We start from the raw sequence: 16691 nt of genomic DNA, 5'->3' as shown, positions 1-16691 counted from the left end.
GCCCTGGGCTGTAAAAAGGGCTTCAACCGAACTGATGTTCCCAGCAGCAGCAAGTAAGAGTTAATGGAGGACACCCGGCTTTTCACTTCCTCTACTGCATCCAAGAAAGCGCAGAGTACTATAATACAGTATAATTGAGCATTTCACTAAATAGCATCGCACAGAAGTTCTTTTGGCACGGACTGCATTTGTCCTAAGTAACCTTTATGAAAAGCTGAAAGCTGACGCACCCAGACCAAATGAATTTTCAGCTTTAGCCCGAATCCTTCCGTTTGTGCTTGGGAAGGTGGGAAGAACCAGCCAGCAAGCATCAATCGGAGAACTAGCCCCCTCCTCTGCTTAAAAAAAAAATAGTCGGCTACGGCACCACGGTGCTGTGGCTACACACGGGAGCCGGCAGAGCGCTGGGATGGCCCTGCACATCCTCGGGGAGCCCCGGGCTCCTTCCCGGCGGAGCTGGCCGCGGCTCCTTCAGGAGCGGGGACGGAGAGAGCATCCCTGCGGAACCCGCCCTGGTTTCAAGGGAGACGAGCGTGCGGGAAGCCGAACTCCGTCACCAGCAGAGAAGCACATGCACAGTGCAGCCCGCACCTGCTGAGGACCACTCTCTCCACACTGCCCTTTCGGGGGGGTCATCACTGGTCCCCCTCGCTCAGACAACCCCCCCCAGCATCTCCCAAGTACCTTTCACAAACCAGCCTACAAGGGGAAAGGGGGTCTGCATCCTTCCCAAAACCACAATGAAAAGCATTCTCCTCAAATGGCTGCTCCTGCCTCAACATCCATCACACAAGCAGGGAACTTGCCGGGGGTAAAAAGGGGGCGCCAGCAGGGAAGGGAGAAAGAAGCGCAAACTTCGGAGCTCTCCGGCTTCCCGCACGGCACGGGAGCGGCACGGCGGCCACCTCCGAGCGCCGCATCGCCCCGGCCCGACCCCGCCAGCGCCGGGTCCGGACGGGGCGAGGCGCGCAGCGAGCGGCCCGAGGGCGCGGGGCGGCCGGCGACACTTACGGGTTTTGGGGGTCGTGCTGGCCTCCGGCGTGGTGGTGGTCGACTCCTGGAAGGGAGACAAGGTCCAGGACGGAGCCGAGTCGTGGACGTAGATCTTGTAGGAGGAGGTAGCGTGTGCCGCAGTGGGCCAGGCGGGCAGCGGCGGGGTGCTGGGGGCGGCGGGCGGCGGCCGGGCGGCGCGGCCGGCGGTGCCAGTGCCGGGGGGGCCGCTGGCGGGCGGTGCCGTGTGCGGCGGCACGGGGTGCCGGGGCGCGGTGGGCCGCGGGCCGCCCCGCGCAGGGCCGCGGGTGCCGGGGGGCCGCGGGGGAGCCCGGCTCATGGTGGTGAGGCGGGGGCTGACCCGGCTGGGCGGCCGCGGCGTGGCGGCGGCGGTGGTCTCCGCGCCGCGGGGGGGGGCGGTGGGCTTGGAGAGGAAGAAGGGGTCCTGCCCCACGCCCTTGGCGTCCATCAGCTCGGTGGGGACGTACTCCTTGACGGAGCCCACCACGATCCACTTGAGCAGCATGAGGCTGAGCCCCAGCCCGATGAAGCCGATGAAGAGGGGTACCACGCACAGCCACGTCTGCTGCCGGTTCCAGACGATGCAGTCGCTGCAGCGCAGCTCCCGCGGCGGCCCCCCGGCCCCATCCCCGCCCGGGCCCCCCGCCGCAGCCGCCGCCTCCGCCGCCCCGGGCGCCGCGGCACCCGCAGCCCCCTCGCTCATCCTAGGGGCCGTCCGCAGCGCCGCCGCGGCCCCGGGGCATCAGCGCGCCGCGGCTGCCGGCGGCATGCGGCGGAGAGCGGAGGGGAGCGCGGCGCGGTGCGGGCGGGCGGCGGGAGCGCCCCGCTCAGTCACGCCGCCGGCACGGCATGCCCCGCGCCGCGCCGCGCAGCCTCCCGCGGCCGCGGAGTCAGCGGGACGGCCGCGCCATCCGCCGGGCGCCCGACTCTGCTGGAGCTGCTCGCTGCAGCCTCGGCGCTCTTCTTCTTGTCCCTCCGCTAGAAGGTTTTTCTTCTCTTTTCCTTTTTTTTTTTTTTTTTTTTTTTTTTTTTCCGGGTAATAAGTCGCAGGGATCAGCCTCCTCGGTTAATTTATTTTTTATCCCAAGCGTGCGGCTCCGGCGACGCGCAGGTACATTCCTTCACATTCACGCACCTTCTCGCCTCTCCTCTCCCCTCGGGGCTCGGGGGATCCTTTCTTTCCGTCTTTCCTTCCTTCCTTCCCTCCCCCGCCCGCTCGGCTCCTGCCTATGCCCGGCCGCGGCGCAGCAGCATCCCTCGGCGGCTCCGCGGGGAGGCGGCGGCGCAGCGCACCCGCCACTCCGCGGCCCCGCGGCCAACCCGCGGCCGGCGCCGGGCCAGGGAGGCCGATCCGCGGGCGGGGCCCGGGGCAGGAGGCACGGCTCGGCACGGCTCCGCGCAGCTCCTCCGCGCCCGCGCTAAGTCCGGCCCGGCATCAAAACTCCGGCGAGGATTCCCGAAAAAAAAAAAAAAAGAAAGAAAAAAAAAATAATCCACACACACGCGCAAAAAATAAAAATTAAGATGAAACCCTGGAGGGAAGCGGCAGTGACCCAGTCGGCAAAAAAATATACGGATCCGGCAAGTAAATGGGCACGCAAAGGCAGCTCCTGCCAAGCTTGCAGCTTGGGCTCGATTGTGTATTCCTCTGGCAGCGCCGCGGAGGCAGGCGAGCGCGCACCGAGCAAGGCGCCTCCCACCAAAGCCTAATGGTGGTTTCTTAATGCGCACAAGATAAATAAATGATCCAGGCAAACCCCTCGGGAGGGGGTATGCTACGGCAAACGGAGCCTAGGAAAGAACGGCAAGGAAGGAAAAGGGAAAGAAAAGCAAAAGAAGAGCTGCAGGGGCGGGGGTGCGGGGTGGGGGCGAAGCTGCCGAGCCCATCCTGGGGCAGGATCCGGCAGGCTGGAGCTGCAGGCAGCAGAGCCCAGCGGGCGCGGGGTGCGTGTGCCGAGGGGGTGGAGACACCGCCGCCAGCGAGCCCAGCGAGCCGGGGCTCGGGACACGGGCATCCCACCTCGGTGCCACCCGACAGGTATCAACCGGCAGCACTGTGTTACTCTTGTTTACAATGGGATTCTCTAAAGAAAAACAAACACAACAGCCCACCACACACCTGCAGCAAAAGGACACTTCATGAAGCAGCTGGGAAGAAACTGACGGCACAGCACCATACCGAGGTTGCCAGACAAGTTCTGGTATCTTAACTACTCTGGCTTATTTGGTCTACACCAAAGCTGAACACCCAAGTTCAATGTCGTCAACAATGGGTACTTTCACTTATTGGGCGAACCTTTCACCTGCTAGGGTGGTCACTGAAGGGTTAATAGCAGTTTGCCAATGGTGGCTTGATTCCCGTTTTCAAAATTTTAGAGAATTTTATAGAATTATGAGTTTACAGATGTTCTTAACCCTTTCTTCTGACCTATTACCTTATTGGTGTCCTTTTCTGGTATTGATGCATAGATATCATTTCCTTAGTCATGTATTTCTACAGGATAAGTAAGCGGAAAAGTTGGAAACAATCTGTGAACTGCATTTGTTCTATGTATAAAGAGACAAATAGAGAAAATAAAATATCGCAACTGAAACATACCTGCTTGATATTTTTCCTCCAGAATGAATTTTAATACCATTTAAAGTATCAATATTACATTAACTAGATATCTAGATTATTGTCACTTGAAGAACTCCCTCTGGAGTTTGGCAGCTCCTCTAATATATTTCTCTGCTAACAGATCTGTGGAAGTGGTTTATCAGGTAACAGTAGTATTTAAACACTTCAAAAAATCCCCCCACTTTGGCATTGGAAAACACGAATTTAGGGGTTTCTACTCCTTTAGTGAAGAGAAAAAAGGATTAGGAGAAAGCACTTAGAAAGAACCATAGATGGATGCCAAACAAGGTAAACAAATGAGAAAGATGGGGAAGTCTTGCAAATCTAGAGAATCTTTTTCACTGATTTTATGGAAATATGGACCCAGATGAGTGGCTGAAATATGGACTCAGTCGTGAGTGCCTGTCCTACAAAGTTCTCACCTTCCTTGTAAGCTTGGAATACCTTTGTCCTGCTATGTGCTTTGTGTTGCCTTTGCAAATGTCCTTCAGCTCCTGCCTCTTCCATAACCATATTGCAGTTCACTTAGCCCAGTATGAATCACTCTGTTTTCATCCTCAAATAATTTGTACGTGCTTCTTGGAAGAACAAAAATGTTTTACAACACTTCCATGACAGGGAGCTTTTATTTTTCTCACGACTACATCCTGAACTCTTTCAGAGTTTCCTGAGTCTCAACTGCACTTCTTCATCCACTAAGATTTTCAAGATATCAGCTCCTAAATTTTGCAGTGGTTCTAATGGAAGACATGAGGATGTGATACTATTAAGATCACTCAAGTGTAGCCATTTGTTTAATATTGGAAGACTTCCTGTATTATTAGTAAATATTTTTTCAGGTTTATTTTCTTGCCATTTCCCATTCTTATTGAGGGTTGGCAAACTATTCTTGAAATTGATTATGGAATGCTTTCAATGGACCTTACTTGAGTGAATTACTTAAAACCAGCCATTACCCTGACATGTTAATTAAGTTCCTACCAATGACTATCAGCCTCTTGAAAAAAATTCTTTGGTCTAAAAATATGAAATGGATCGTGATGCAAGAAGCTTCCCTTAACCTCATAGTAAATGCAAATGTATTTCAAATAGGTTATCCTACAGTCAAAAAAAAAGTCATTCATCTAGACAGACACCTTTATGAAGGCAATGTCTTCCTGTAATAACTTAGTCATGAGTTAAAATGCTATGATGTATACAAAAACACAGTCTATAAATGCTTTTAGGTTATTTCTCTGTCCTTAAAAATTAATATTCAAATCATAATCAGTTTCTCAAATCAGCCCACTCTTGTTAAACTGAATCTGTTCCATGCATTAATTCTAATTTACGTAGGTATTTGGTAGCTCTCACTTGCATTTCTTCCTACTCATTTTGTATCATAGCCCAACTCCTTTACTTTTTCTGGAAATATGTTTATCACGATCAGAAAACAATATGTAATTTGTTTTTCTTGACTTTTCTTCATAATATGCAAAGAAATCTGTACTATCTCCTTGAGTACATCTGTGACTGGAGTGGATTAAAATTACTTATCTATGATGGAGTCAGAAGTGGTATTTTCTTAAGGACTGGTGTGACACGTGTAACGGGTACCTCATTTATGCATGTGTCCCTTTGTTTGTCACAGGAGGAGGCTGTCAGTAGGTATGGCCCAGCTAAAGGTCCTGCTTGGCTTCACACATGCCTACAGCCATTATTTCAAATAATGAAATGTAACGGGTGAGTTAAGGGAGTTAGATTATTGTTTAACTGTTATAATGGAATCAGATCTAAAAACCTCAGTGTAACTATCCTTGGAAGAGCCAACAAAAGAAGCGGAAATTCAAATTTGGAAAATCCGAGCCATGAAACATAGCTGCATCCATTTCAGCATGTAAACAATATGCATGTGGGATGCCTATACCCCAGCCCTGCATACACACACAGTTAAAAGCCTTGCTTTCCTCCCCAGGTTTATAAAATGCTGAAGACATTCCTTGTTATCCCATGTAAGTATCATCTGAAGTTTTGAGCAACAAAACCTCCACAGTTAATTTGCTTTATAGTGTGATCAGCACCTGAGAGCATAACCACTCTTGAATTTGTGAGTTGCTCCAGCAACCACCTCACCTGCTGTGTTCTGGTACTTCAGCAGGTGGATGTGGTGAATAAAAGAGAATTTCCCAAAGGATGCCTGAATTGGGGCTGGTTTTATAAATAGGTGTTACACTGCTTCCCAAACTAGGCCATTTGAATATTCTTTACTTAATTCTTCCTCTTAGCTTTCCTCCAGCGCAGCTACATCATACAGATCTCTAGTGGTCAGCTCACAGGCGAGGAAAACCTTGCTTGTTTTTGTCTGAGGTCAGCATGTAAGTGTATTCCCCGTTCCAGGTGAAATGCACAGCCAGCATTCCATTCTTCAGCGCTCAGAACTGAGTGCTCCTCCCGTGCTGATTGCTAAAACAGCCCTACACCAGACTAACCAAGCTTTACTCAGACATCCTCAGGGACCTTTTGGTAAATATGGTACCTAAAATACTGAGTTTTTAATGGGTGTAAGGAGTTCTCCCATCCCCCAGGTGCAACAGGTGAGAAAAGCAGTGCAGAGCTGCACAGCACAGCAGCCACTTGAGATGTGAGCAACCTGCTCGTTTGCAGTGTCAGTCCCAGACAGGTGTGAGGTGAGTGACACTTCCTCTTGGGTTAAGGAGAGGCTGCTCTCCCTCACTGCAATATAAACCCTGAATAACAGCCCCATAATTAAATTAATTGGATAAGAGAGACCTATCCTGTCATACAGTGCAAGTGTGTTGGTTCCTCCTCAACAGCATCCAGCGCTAGTGACTCAAGTCATGTGCAGCCAATTTGCAAATGCTCAGGCTGCCACTAAATATTTAGAATTACACTTAAATGTGCACCAATAAATACATAAAATTCAAATATTTATCTTGGCATGGTTTGTAATAATGAAATGAAATATGGCGTGATATTAACAAAAAGTCCCACACCCCAAATCCTTCAAAACATGTTTCAGTCAGGAAATATTGAACCAAATACTTTCCTTGGAGGAATTTATTGCTGTAGAACTGAAATCCTAAATGCCTGACTCACTTTTTATCAAACCAAATTTTCAATATTCTCTACTATTAACTGACCACAAATTCTAAGGATTTCAGTGGGATACATTCTGTTTGGCAAGTACTTTTTAAATTCTGATTTTAGTGGTATTGTATCAGTCCCTTAAGAACACACTTAATAATGATTTCAGACTGAGAAATATAGTGACTAGTCTTAACAATGCCCTTGTGACATACTGAAGCCACTGCAGCATAAGAGAAATGAATATATCACTCTTCAAGCCTTTGTAACCCCTGAGATTTTTATCAGGAACATCAATTTAGGATGCCAGAGAAAGAAATAATTGAAAGCAAACATGAAAATGCCATCAAAAGGGCTTGCTCCAAAGTGTGATGGAGTCAGCAGAAATCTCTCAGTATACTGCAGTCTATCTTGGACTGAGCCCTAAATCAAAATTCACATCTTTCCGAGATCTGTGACTAAAGGGTGAAAGCAGCAAGTGGAAAAGTCTATGAAGCAGTCATTAATAGAAAAGAAAGTTAAAATTATTTTCTCTTATGACTTATTTCCAAACATTTCCTGGAAATTTACACGTTTTCCATCCCAGTAAGGACACCTGATCCCAATTATGAAAAAAAGTGAATATATATAATATTTCAGACTTTGTGATCTTTCCTTTTTCAGTTGAACATTGTTTGCTGTCCCATGTAACTTCTACCCAGAGCAGAGAACACTGCTGCTCCGTGTTATTTGCTGGATATTTTGGATGTGATTCCAATAGCTTTAGGAAGTTCAGCAGTTTTGCAGGAACCTCTTCAAAGCTGCCCTGAATGTCCAGAAAGGCAACAGGTAGAAAGCAGGTAGAAAAAGCCAAGGGGAACAATCTCCTTATCCTTCACATAAAACAAAGGGAGTTCATTCTGTCAAACTTAATGGAAATAATTTTGTGGCATCCATTCTTACAGTTATATTTGAATGACCCTTTGAAGTAGAAAAAGCCCACAGGAACTCATAATTCTGATAGCTTAATCAGGAAGAAAAAGTGGATCTTTCATCTTTAAAGCTTTGAGACATCCATGAAATCAGTCAAATTTTCCAAGCACTTAACTCTTTGTAGATTTCAGCTACGAAGGAATACGAAGAAAAAACATGGGGTTTTTTTTTTCCTTCCACAGAAGAGTCAGAATAAACTTTTTTCTTAGTGCCCCTGCTTAACTCTGAGGAACTTTTCTGTAACTAGCTACACGAGCATAAAGAGTTGTGGAATATAAATCAGATGGGTTTATCACTGCTGTGCATTTATGAATGTATTTTTGTATGGCTTAGGTATGCATGTGTAAGTCCATGGGACCTGATAAGATGCCTCAAGAGCCTTGAAGAAATTGGCTGATGTGGTTGCCAAGCCACTCTCAAGGATATTTGGAAAATCACAGCAGCCAGGTAAAGTTCCTGACAGGAAAAATGGAAACATTGCACCCATTTTAAAATGGATGCCAAGGAAGACTCTGGGGACACTGCCCTGCCAGCCTCATCTCCGTGCCTGAGAAAATTGTGGAACAAATCCTCCTAGAAGTGCCTCTAAGGCACATGGGCAGGGAAGTGATCCAGGACAGCTTCACCAAGAGCACATCTGCCCTGAAGATGAGCAATGGGCCATGTCTCCTGTGAGGAAGGGCTGAGAGACTGGTTCATTCTGGAGAAGGCTCCAGGGAGACCTCACTGCAAATATACAGAACTTCAAATATACAGAAGATGGGAAGAGACTTTTCAGCAGGGCCTACTGTGATAGGACAAGGGGGAATGGTTTCAGACCAAGAGAGAGTAGCTTTAGACTGGACCTAAGGAGGAAATCTCTCACCCTGAGGATGGTGAGGCACTGGAACAGGTTGCCCAGACAGGTATGGGATGCCCCATCCCTGGAATAGGTCAGGCTGGACAGGACTCTGGTCCAGTTTAAGATGTACCTGCTCACTGCAGGGGAACTGGAATGCACAACCTTTAAATGTCCTTTCCAACACAAACCACTCCATGATTCTGTGATTTTCATTTAACTGCACGTGGACAGACACCAGAGACGGGCAATGAGAAGTAAAACAATGCCCAGAGCAAGACAGCTGCTGAATAAATATTTCAAAGAGAACAACCAATGGAAAATTAATTGATAAATATCTATATTTAAAGCTGTGCTAAAAAAAAAAAAAAAAAGAAAAAAATTGAGAATGTACTCTGGAAATTTTAGGATTTTGAAACATAGAGTTATCGACAGGCCAACTTACAACTCCACCAGGTTGAAAAGGAGATTTTCTTAAAAAAGAACTAGGATTCAACCTTAAACTAATTAATTGCCAATGTGCAAGCCTGTTCTTCCACTTATGGACACTGTAGGTGTTAACATTTATTTGTCCAATGGAAAACTAGAGATGCATTAGGTAACCTAAAATCCCAGGAAGTAATTCGAAATCATAGTACTCTATTTCTTTGTGTGCACTATGACTAGACTGATGCAGAGCCTTTGTCATGGTAGTTATTTTCTACAGCTCAATAATCAGGGATTTAATATTTAATAAGCAATATCATGCCAGTAACAATATACCTTGCATGCTCTGATGTTTTAATAATGGTAAACATGATAAACAAAGAGATATAAGGTTTATTGAAAGAGTTTGTTTTCTTTTGTGATTTTCATGTTGCCCTTTTTCACCAGACCATCTGAGCTAGTTGGCTGAAGCAAACAAACTTTCAGCCACAAAAGGCTTTATTTTAAATGATTTCTTTCCTGAAAAAATTACATTTCTAATGTCACTAACACTAGATCTAAAGGGAAAGCAGCAAAGCTTTTAGAAATGTGTTTGTATGTATGTATATCAATGTAGACATGTATTGGTGTGTAAATGTAGATCTATTTGAGAAGGAAATGTTAAAGCTGTGGAGAAAACAGAATCTGTGAATTTGTCCCTTGGCTGTGGAACAAAGCTCTGTGACTTTGTCCCATTCGGTACCAAAGCAGACACCAATCAGCTGCTAAGAGATTCCACAGTTCATTTCTGCATACAAATATAAATATGCAAATATTCCTGGGTCTAGAAGAAACATAATGCAGAACTATTTCATTTGACCATATTTTAAGGTTAAATTAAGCATCCATGGCCCACCAGGAGATTCTGGCACTCAGAAATTGAAACACATCTCTCACAATCAGTTGGGATGTATGGAAGAACCCTAAACAAGACAGCTCTAAAATGGTTTTTTTAAGAACAAAATCATGTAAGCTCCCAATCCCAAACTGGGACCAGAATTTTTGTATCTCTTTTCTGAGCAAAAGGAAGAATTTTATTTAAAACAGCCATCATCAAAGCTGTGACACTGCTCAGCTACTCATTTGTTCTACACAGCCATTCACACTTTCCTTCATCTCTTTTGAGAAATTGAACCTTTTTAAGGAGAAACCTCTCTGGTCAGTCAATCTCTCTATAATCAGAGAATCAAGCTCAGCAGAATGGTAAATCTGGACTCAGAGGTCAGAAATTAATATTTCAAGCTTTATAGCTCCCTCATCATCCAAACCTGTGGTCAGGGAATTATGAGTGTCCCCAAGGTCTCTCATAAGCTGCTCCCTTCTGCTATTTCTTCACTTCCTGTATTTCTACCCTAGAATTTAGTACAGCACAACAACCTCCACAATGCAGCAAAATATTGTTCAAACAATAGTGCTTTAAATAATTTTCATTGTTTATCTGGACATCTTATGTAGAGCATCTGTGTGTAGAGCAAAAGTGCTGCAGAGCACCTGTTTCCATTAAAATTACTGGTGAATTGTATGAATTCTGTGTAAACCTAGCTTGCAGAAATTGATGTGCCTGAAAGAGAGGTTTAACTTAATTTCTATAATTGTAAAAGTCCAAGTGTACCCTCCTATTGAAGTGAAGGGAGAACAACCATCCTTTAATGCATCGAACTCCGGTTTATTGATCAATCAGTCACTTTAAATAATAGTGTTAACGAACTTCATGCATATTCTGTAATCCAAGTTCATGATAGGCTAACAGAGAAAACTCTAACCACTCCTTTTGTTTTAGAATACCTACAATTGTTTATTAAAAACAGAACCAGTGTTCCCAAAGCTTTCACATCTGTTCCCAGGGTGTCATCTTTTCCCAGAGAGGGTGTTCTGCTTGTTATGGGAAGACTGCCTGAGAACTCTATTGTTTATAGAGAGAGTCTAATTGTTTATAGAAATCAGGCTGGGAACTGCTTTAGGAACTGCTTTACTTTTACCTTTTACTTTTCTCTCAATTGTATGTCTTTATGGCCTTTTTCTTTAAGCCATTCTCCGACACCCTCCCTCTGAAGGCAAGGAAACATCAGCTTATAGATTTCATTACTTCTGCACTCTTGAGGATGTGCCCTAGAATCAGATGTTCTGCACAGAGCCCTCAAACTCAGCCTCCACTCCTCAACCCTGCTGTGCAAGCCAAGCTACACTGACATAACAAGACATTTTCCCAAGCAGCTGGTGACAAGCAGCTTTCTAATACAAAATTGCCCCTAAAAATAAATATGCTGCATCTATAAATTCAAAAGTATACATAGGCTTGTATATGAAGAACAGAAAATCTCTAACCTTTGCTCTGAGAAATAAATCAACCGCATCTCACAAACACAGGGATATCCTCGTTTTTGTAAATTTATCTTTCAGTCACTGTCTTCACTCACTGATTTTGCCCAAACTGCCCTTAAATACTGAGCTGTCTTTCTATTCTATATTGAGGAAGCTTTTAACGATTAAGAATCCCTTTGATTTAGCAGTGATATAATTTTAATTATTTCCCCACCATGGTCCCACCATTAATTCTTATGAGGTAACAAACCTCCTGGTATGGTAACATACCTCCTGGGTGTCTGGCCTCTGGCCCTTGCTTTATCTCCTGCTTGTTCATCCTAAAAGCTTCTTCTGATTGAGTGAGAAAAAATCAGGCAGGCAAATATACACATAGCTGTACACAGTCTGACTCCCTCCACAGCACTCTGCTTACACACTAGTGAGATAAAAATTACTTCTAAGATGAAAAGCACTTTTCATCCTGAGACCCCATTTCCTATCACATAGAACTTTCCAAAAATATGCTACTTTTGAGATATATGTGATTTCAACACTAGCAATGCCAGCTGAAGTGGGAACTTTGAAAGAAATGTTAAGCTCCATCAGTTTGATCATTAAAGTTATGCAAATGGAAAAACACATTCCTTCCTTTTAAATTTTGCTTCGTTTTAGTTGCAATCATAAGATCCAAGAAGTGAGGATGGTGTTTAAATGTCAGAAGCTTGACAGCATCTCAGCACAGTCCCAGCTGTGGTCAATAGTAGAGCTTGTCTGTATTTCAACAGGAACAACATTTTACTCACAGTCTTCACAGAGCAGCTGAGAACTGACTCAAGTGAAGCTGCAGAGATTACTTGTCTGTAGGAGCAGGCAGCAGATTTCACTGCATACCACCAGCTCAGGAAGTTCTGAAGCAAAATGCACCAACCCAAACCAGTGCTAGCAAGAGAGGCTTGTACTCCCATGTTGTCCCTGTTAGTACACACTGCTGGTTCTCACTGCCCTGCAGCACAAATGCCAGTTCCTTGTCAGGAGAGCGTGGTGCTGCAGAGGTTCCTCCAAGAGGTTTATCTCTGAGGCAGCTGCCACTATCTACCCATTTCAAATATATGAAGACTAAGTTGTATGAATAGTGTGGAAACTCTCCAGGAAGTGCTCAGGACCTGTGCTGGATGGCATCTCCCCTAAAGCCAGCAGAGGTGTTCACTTCACACTTAAGCAGAGAACTTCCCTGAGTTATGGCATGGGGGGTTCCCTCCACATGACATTCCAGGCCTTTACTTACTGAAGCAGAAAGGTTTTTAATTAGAAATCATTTTCTTCATTAAAGACCAGTAGGATAAGGACAGTCACCATTTGATGAAATACAATTGTCCTATCATCTTTCTTATCACAAAGAGATTTTTAGTTTGGCAGTTATTGTGTCTACTTTATTTTTAAAAACTACATAATCAAACAAAAAACAACTAAAAAAAGAAGTTGAATTATAAACAGGAAAACTCTGACTAACAAATTTTTGAAATCATTGCTCCAACATATGACCTATGGCAGTGCAGTAATTTAGCCTCATGTTTTATAGTGAGGCTATTGAATTAGAGAGATCTTTCTTATTAATATAGAATATTTTATATTCTTATTATCAAGCTGCCATGAAATTTGCAATTTGGTCAAGTAAACCAGATCTACTGTAAAAGCCAAATATTGTCATGCCTACACAATCTGAATTACCTACTGGCTCACAAGTGGCCATGCTCATTATTTTTATAAAATAACAAGAGACTTCGATTACTTCAGCTTTAAATGTAAAATCCTCAAAATCCTCATCTCTCTGAGAATCCTGAGACAACACATTGAGAAGATAAATCTATGGCCAAGGTAGCCAAAAATCAAAACCAACCAGAAAGAGAATTTTTTTTCTTTTTTAAGAACAGATTAAAACTCAGAGTAAGAGTAATTGCAATCTCTTTTGTTTTTTGTTTGGGTTTTTTTTTTTCCCCTGAAGCTATGCAGGTCAGTTTTTATATTAAAATACTGTACAATATACTCAGATATGAAGAGCTTGCATTTTTATTCTAATTTGTTTTCCTTCAGGTTCAGAATTACCAGCAAAGAAAATTGCTCTAATTGCAATGCTTTGCATAGAAATAGTGATTATAGCTCAGTGGATTGGTAGGACACAACACTGCACAACTTATTAGATGAAACTGAGTGAAGCCTACACCATACCAACTTTTAAAATGTAGGTAAAGCAAGTTAAGCTCTCTCAGCAAATCTAAATATTTATAACCCAAAATTATGGGTGTCAACCTGCCAGGCACATGACATGATCCCTGATTCAGAACTATGAAATAATCATAGGGAAAAGCTGCCACAATATAAGATGTCATTAAAACCCAACAGCAGCAAAATCAATTTTAATTAGATCCCAAGAAATGAATATGTAGAGACCAAAAGCCTTTCTTCAATATATTAATATAGTTTTTTTACTTGGTTAGTTTTATGGAATTCATCAAAGGGATGCTGAGTGACTGAAAAGGTGCACATGAAAGCACTGAGATTGTGAATTGCATACAGAGGTATTTCTACATTTCCAGATATTTATTTTTATTCTAATGAATACTCTCCTAGAGAATGCAAATATCTGGAGGACAGCACAGCTCTCTAAGCCTGTACATTCAGAATGAAGTATCTCAACCTACTACTTATGACCAAATTATCATGGCCCATAAGAAAACAAGGCTGGGCACTTCATGTACTGGAAGCTGTCATTTCCTAACTATTACTTAGATTCCAGTTACAGTGGATATACACTGGATTTTACAGATCAGTAGTATTATAGCAGAAATTACTTGAGTTCTGGCCCATTATTTAAATCCAAGCACCATTTTTCTAAAACTAAATTACAGTGTATGTTTCCTAAAGTGCAGATCACAAATCTAGCTAGTGGCAGAGATTTTAATGGGCATGTTTATTTTTTTCCCCTGAAGTTTCAATTTCTGGTTTATAATCAAAAAAAGAAGCTCTTCTGTTGTTGTATGCCAGTGATGATGGGAGAATGGATTAGGTCAGGCCCTGTCAGTGTATGGAGGAGTGGCTGAGGTGATGAGATGAGTAATCTCTCCCACCACTTTAGCATTTCCTTGTACCCTGCAAAGCAGTTTAGTCTGAAATATTTTCTAGTTTGCAGACTACAATTATCGTATGCTTTGTTTATATACTGTTATCTTCACTTGTTAATAATTCCTGACAGGAATAAAAGACTCCAGGAAATTAACACGAAAAGCTTGAAGCAAGATGCAGCTGAAAATCACTTTAAATGCTTTCCAATAGGCCCACCTTTCCTGCCAAGCTCTGTTTCACCACACAGCTCAGCCTGGATGCTCTTGTGAACCGCTCACACTGCACATCTGGCTCAAGGCAAGGAAGCCTGCATATTTAACATTTTGCTATCTGTACAACTCGTGGAAAACTCAGGTTTCCAATTGCATTGTAGAATGCATATTGTGTTTTAAGGAAAGGTGGAAATAAGTGTGTGGAACCAGTGCATTTTGGCACAGGTAATGGTTTAAAAAAAAAAAACAAAACAAAAAACAAAAAACCAAAGCAAACAAAAAAACCTCCCAACTGCAACCTTCTCTCACCATCTGGCATAAAATGGTCATTCTTTCCTGTAAAAATGATGGTATTGGAAGTGTAATATCTAGTCAACCAAATCTCAGCCCTTAACTGAGTTAAATCAGTCTTTCTGCACTGGTTGTGTGACCTACTAACCCTAAAAGCAGTGCTATTGCCAAATACACCACATGTGCTCTGAGGAATGCTACTGAAACAAAAGACAGATGAAACCATGACATTTTGAGAACAAGAATAAATGTAATAATATTTGTTAAAGTATGATTTGCTTATGAATGCAGGTCAGCTGATTTTTTTCCTTAAAAGAAAAAGTAAATTTGTTGATTAATCAGGATTTCTGTGATACTCTGTACCAATGCCATGGGAATCCTCCTCATCAAAGCTCACGGGTAGGGTATTAATGTGTCCACAAAATATGGTGTGAATGTGTCTGCACATCTCAAAGATAGACACAGCAGACCAAGACTCCCCCCCTGTTAGCAGAGGGAGGTTTTAGCCGTTTAAGAGGGTGAGAAATCAGTAGGAAACAAAAATTAAATGAAAGCAGCCTAATGATAGAGGAATAGCCTCTGGGGATGGTGGTGAATGAGAGCTCTTTCTTTGGGAAACAGCAAAATTGAAAAATAGGGCTGCAGAACCTCTTTTCTACAACCTAACATGAGTTTGGAGAAACCCAGATGGGTTCCTAGTAACATGCAAAATCACTCTGGTAAGTGGTAGCATCAAGTGCCAGAACACAGAGAGGTCTGTCCCAGCACACATTACTTGAGGGGCTGTAGTGGGGTTCACATCAGCAATTCTGTCCCAGACATACAGAGTATTACTGCAGGGCTGTTTGCAGAGTAATTCCAGGGCTGGGCAGTGATGAGAATGTAACATGGAAACAGTTTTCTTGATTTCATTGTAATTGGTCCCAGGCATAGAATAAAACTCAAGCTTATGTACTTAATTTACCTAATTGCCTTGCTGTATGAGGCCTCTGTACTTAAACTGTTAGCATATCATCCTGACAGGCTGTAAACTATGGCTTTATATCAGCAAATAAATGTAAAAGTATTGATGTACAGTCTGCCACTGCGGAACACTGTGTAATTTACACATCCATTATGCAGCCACAAACACATAGATCCATATCTTCCTGAGCAGCTCTATCCAAGCTGTCTATATTTTAGCCAGTGCTACCCATTTACTCTTAAATCACTTGTGCTAGCATTGTTTTAACACCCTAAGACGACATGTTTGACAGAGCAATCTTAAAAGGCATCTAACAGTATCTCATATCCAGGTTGCATCTAACACTGAAGGAATTTGTTTGGCAGAAATGCATTATTAAGAAGGCGTTTACTGTTTTCCTCCCTCTCCCTCTCTTTGCCTTTTTTCCTTCCCATATTTTTTGGTTGGTTGGCTGTTTTTTAGGTGCTTGGCCTGCAGTGTGTGCTGCAGAACAGAGTAATTACTTTCTAGGACACTTGGTGGATACAGTCCATCCAAGAATCATTCATAGCGTTTAACGACTTTGCAATGCATGGTACAAATGTAAAAATCTGTGGCTATTTGATTGAGAAGCTTTGACCTGATCATTGTGTGTCTGCAATTGCACATCCCTAAGATTTCCCTGTCAGAATTAACCCTCCTCCCCTCCAACGTGACTCCTACTCCTAAAACAGGCTTTTAACAGAAAGTCTCAAATGAAGAGTGAAAGGCAGTGAATAATGACAGACAATAAATAAACAAACAGGACAACCTGGAATAATCATTATTTGT

The 16691-nt window shown here is 43.5% G+C and overlaps 1 protein-coding gene across 2 annotated transcripts in view; it reads right to left on the bottom strand.

Annotated features, from left to right (window-relative positions):
• Nucleotides 1-16691, bottom strand: part of NRG3 (neuregulin 3) — a 455224-nt gene that overhangs the window by 332399 nt on the left and 106134 nt on the right. Inside the window, exon 1 of one of the 2 annotated variants that reach the window (XM_054277415.1) lies at nt 1012-1714. The exons of the other annotated variant lie outside the window; for it this stretch is intronic. Within the exon in view, the coding sequence (XP_054133390.1) occupies nt 1012-1714 (703 nt within the window). Of the gene's footprint in view, nt 1-1011; nt 1715-16691 lie in introns of those variants that run through there. 2 annotated transcript variants of the gene reach the window in all.

This window comes from Melozone crissalis, unplaced genomic scaffold, assembly GCF_028551555.1.
Source record: "Melozone crissalis strain CALT ecotype California unplaced genomic scaffold, PUWL_Pcris_2 ptg000019l_1, whole genome shotgun sequence".
Classification (NCBI taxonomy): Eukaryota; Metazoa; Chordata; class Aves; order Passeriformes; family Passerellidae; genus Melozone; species Melozone crissalis.
This window is presented reverse-complemented; position numbering and strand designations above follow the sequence as displayed.